Here is a 3,966-nt window from a genome sequence, read left to right on the forward strand (position 1 = left end):
AAACCATACAAAGCAAATCGAATTCTGAAACAGCGGATTGAAGAAGAAAAACGGATCAAAAACGCCAAGGGAGGAGGAAAAAACACTAAAATGAAAATACAAAGCTGAGAAATATTGGAAGGATTCCAATTTCCCATGTTAGGAAACAGAGAAACAGTGAAATAGTGATTTAAACTGATTGTTTAATTTTAATTCTCTTCGGATGCTGTGGTGGGAGGCTATTTTGGTGGGGAGTGATCCTATAATTTAGCTAAATTCTTCATTGTGTTTTTCCAAAAATGGTGCCAAGTGTTACAGGTTGGTCAGAGTGGAGATGTCCGTTTGTATTGGGAGTGTGTTGGCTGACACTATTCATTAATATCATATCTATTTGTATTTATTGTAAATTTATTCTTATTACTATAAAGTTAATAATTAGTATATTTCAAACATATATTAGAATGTAATAATAAAATTATAAAAAACTAGTATAAGAGAATAAAAATTATATTATAAAATATAGATAATAGTAAATGGTATAAAGTGAGAGCATGAATATGTTTCTCCTCCATCACCATCTTTTTTATGGATTATTTTATTTTTTATTATTCCAGGAGCAGATTATAGTTTTTGTCATGTTTATACTATTACTATTTTTTTTTGCTCTTTATACTATTACTATTTTTTTTCAAAAATCTGAAAATATTACCAAATGTTAAATGTTATTAAAATACACATTTTTTAGGGGTGGGAGCTCAGAACAGTTCAGGCGGAGTTGCTTGTTTCTAGAACCCGAGAAAAGTTCTCCCCTTATGGTGGATTTCTAGTCGATCTTCTATCTCTTTGGTTATATCTTGTTTGGACACCGGAGAAAGATGCCTTCTTTCCAATATTTATGCTCCTATTGATATTTTAGGCAAGTCACAACTTTGGGCTCATATTAGTTACATCCGAGCCTTAGATCCATTTCTCCCATGGATTTTGGTTGGGGACTTTAACTCTATTACTAGTTTAGATGAAAAGCGTGGTGGGATTGCCAGGCTAGACCCTTCTGCAAATCTTCTTAGAAATATGATAGATTCCTTGAAGCTCATTGATGTGAAGTCGAATAATGGTGTTTTTACATGGAATAACAGGAGATGTGGTGTTGAGGCTATCTCAGAAAGACTCGATAGATTTTTGGTTTCCTGTTATTGGATGAATAGCAGGCTGATTACTAGTTCAAAAATTTTTGATTGGAGAGGCTTGGATCATTGGCCTATCAAGCTCTCGACTACTGTTTATGGAATCACCAAAAACCCTTCTTTTAAGTTTCAGTTAATGTGGTTAAGAGACCAGTCTTTGCAGGACCTAATGGTGGATCGGTGGTATGAGGGGATACCTGCCCACAGGACGGCATTGTATACTTTCTATAAGAGGCTCCAGCATGTTAAGTACAGGCTTAAGAGGTGGAATAAACAAAGTTTTGGGAATCTACAGGCTCAGAGGAATGTTGCTTAGACTAGGTTAGACAACATTACTCGGTTGATTCGGGATCAAGGGAGGACTGTTGGCCTAAGTGAAGCTGAGTCCTTGGCCCTCAAAGGATTAGAAGAGTGGGAGCTTCGGGAGGAGATTTTTTGGAAGCAAAAATCTCGTGTTGACTAGCTTCAGGAGGGGGATAGGAACACTGCATTCTTCCATAATTCGGTCAAGGCTTGAAGACAGGGGAATTCTTTATCCTCTTTGATCTAGCTTGAAGGGGATCATCTTTCTTCTGATTGTGATATTTTGAGGGCTACAATCAACTATTTTTCATATCTCTTTTTTAAGGAGGATCTTGATGCTAGGGAGGAGAAGAAGGAGATCTTGGACTGCATTCCTCACCTTGTTTCTACGGAGATGAATGAGGCTCTCTTACGTCCTATCTCACTGACTGAATTAGAGAAAGTAGTTTTTAACATGAACAAAGGTAAGGCTCCTGGCCTTGATGGATTTTCAATTGAGTTCTTTCAGGAGTTTTGGGAAATAGTGAAGTTTGATCTCCTTGAAGTGGTTCGAGAATCACATAGGAACAAACAGATGCTCATATCCATGAATTCTACTTTCTTAGTTCTCATACCTAAATAGGAGGGCGCTAATCAACTGACTCAATTTAGACCTATTGCACTTTGTAATGTTGTTTATAAGATTATCACTAAGCTGATTGTTGAGAGACATAAGCCTCTTCTCAGTTCTCTGATCTCTCTAGAGCAAGGGGGTTTTGTTGAAGGAAGGAAAATTTTGGATGGTGTTGTGGTTGCAATGGAAGCTATTCATTCTATGGCCAATTCTAAGGAGAGGGCTATGTTTATGAAGCTTGACATGGCTAAAGCTTATGATCGGGTGAGCTGGGAATTTTTACAAAAAATTCTATTGGCATTTGGTTTTGTTGAGGAGTGAGTGAATTGGATTCTTAGTTGTGTGACCTCCACTTCCTATTCTGTTCTTGTAAATGAGGAACCATCTAATTTGTTTAGTGCTTCTCGGGGACTTCAACAGGGGGATCCTTTATCTCCTTACTTATTCATTATCATGGTAGAAGGTCTTGGAAGATTCATTAAGTCTCAAGTGGAGTGGGGTCTTATTCAAGGTTGGAGTTGGGATGACTCTCTCCCTTCCTATTCTCACCTCTAGTTTGTGGATGATACTCCATTGATGGGCTCTGCCAAAGTTAGTGAAGCTGTGAACTTCAGGCGGGCTCTACATATCTACTTGAGGACTTCAGGTCAGTGCATAAGTGATGGAAAATCTTCCATTTACTTCTTCAATACCCTGCAGCCTATTCAAAATAGGATTGCCAGGATCCTTAGATTTCAGATTGGCTCTCTCCCCCTTGGGGTCCCCTTGGATTTGGAATCTTACTATCAAGTGTATTGGCAAGGGCTCTTGGATAAGTTCTAGAGAAAATTCAATCATTGGACTTACAGATGGCTTTCTTCTGTTGGGAGAGCGGTCCTTCTAAATTGTGGTGCAAACTTTCCCTATTTACAAGTGTGGTGTGCAAGTTCCCCCTTCTTCCTTTGTGAAGGATTTTGATGCTCTATCTCGACAGTTTCTTTGTTCCGGTACCCTCCTCTCGTCAAAGTGGGGCCTAGTTAAGTGAGAGTATGTTTGCAAGCCAAAGCATGTTGGGTGCCTCAATCTTAGGTCTATGGCTCTGGTTGTCATGGCACTGGCTGCTAAGCTATATTGGAGATGGTGCAACAATCAGCATTTGGATTGGGCTAGGATTCTTACTCATAAGTACTTTCTTGGGGTTGATAGCTCAGATGTACCAAGGCTCACTTTGGTGGGGAAAGGTTCTTGTGTTTGGAATACCCTTAAGAAGGGAGTCCAGGTAATTAAGGAGGGTCTTTTTTGGATTTTTAATAGTGGATCGGATGCTCTATTTTGGCAAGACTCTTGGGATGGTCACTCGCCCTTGATCTCTAACTTTCCCCAACTTCAACCTCTTTGTCATGCTTTTACTAATGCTGACTGGTTTAAGGTGGAGCACTTTAAAACTGTCAAGCTTTTGGGTCAAGTGGAGGTGGCTTGCTGGAAGGATTCTCAAGAGTGGCTTGTTGGTGGCTCTAAAGAGGATTGTGCACTTCTTGCTCATGTGTTGGAGGGTAGGTTTTATAGCTCTCTCAAGGAGAGAGATGTTTTGGCTTGGAGTCCTAGTCCTAAAGCAAAATTCTCGATAGCTCAAGGCTATGCTACACTTGACAGAAACTTGCATGGTCCGGCGGAAGTACACTGGTGGAAGAAGGTTTAGAATATTTTTTCTTGGCCCAAATGTAATTTTTTCTTATGGTTGTTAGCTCAAAAGAAGTGTCTCACATGGGAGAATATTCGCAAAAGAGGCTTCCAAGGACCTTCTATCTGCTTCTTATGTGTGCATAATGAAGAATGTATCTCTCACTTGTTTTTTCTCTGCCCTTTTTTTAGGAAAATATGGCATAGATGGTGTGAGGCTTGGTGCCA

At 39.4% G+C, this 3,966-nt stretch overlaps 1 protein-coding gene across 1 annotated transcript; it reads left to right on the forward strand.

Annotated features, from left to right (window-relative positions):
• The first annotated feature begins 278 nt into the window (after positions 1–278).
• On the forward strand, positions 279–1,479 carry LOC149539645 (uncharacterized). Its single transcript, XM_089802599.1, has 2 exons — positions 279–297; positions 896–1,479. Exons 1-2 carry the CDS (start codon positions 279–281, stop codon positions 1,477–1,479), a joined length of 603 nt encoding a protein of 200 aa, XP_089658725.1.
• The last annotated feature ends 2,487 nt before the right edge of the window (positions 1,480–3,966 follow it).

The sequence above is a fragment of the Cupressus sempervirens genome, chromosome 9 (assembly GCF_028749045.1).
Source record: "Cupressus sempervirens isolate cs-2001-9-10 chromosome 9, ASM2874904v1, whole genome shotgun sequence".
Lineage (NCBI taxonomy): Eukaryota > Viridiplantae > Streptophyta > Pinopsida > Cupressales > Cupressaceae > Cupressus > Cupressus sempervirens.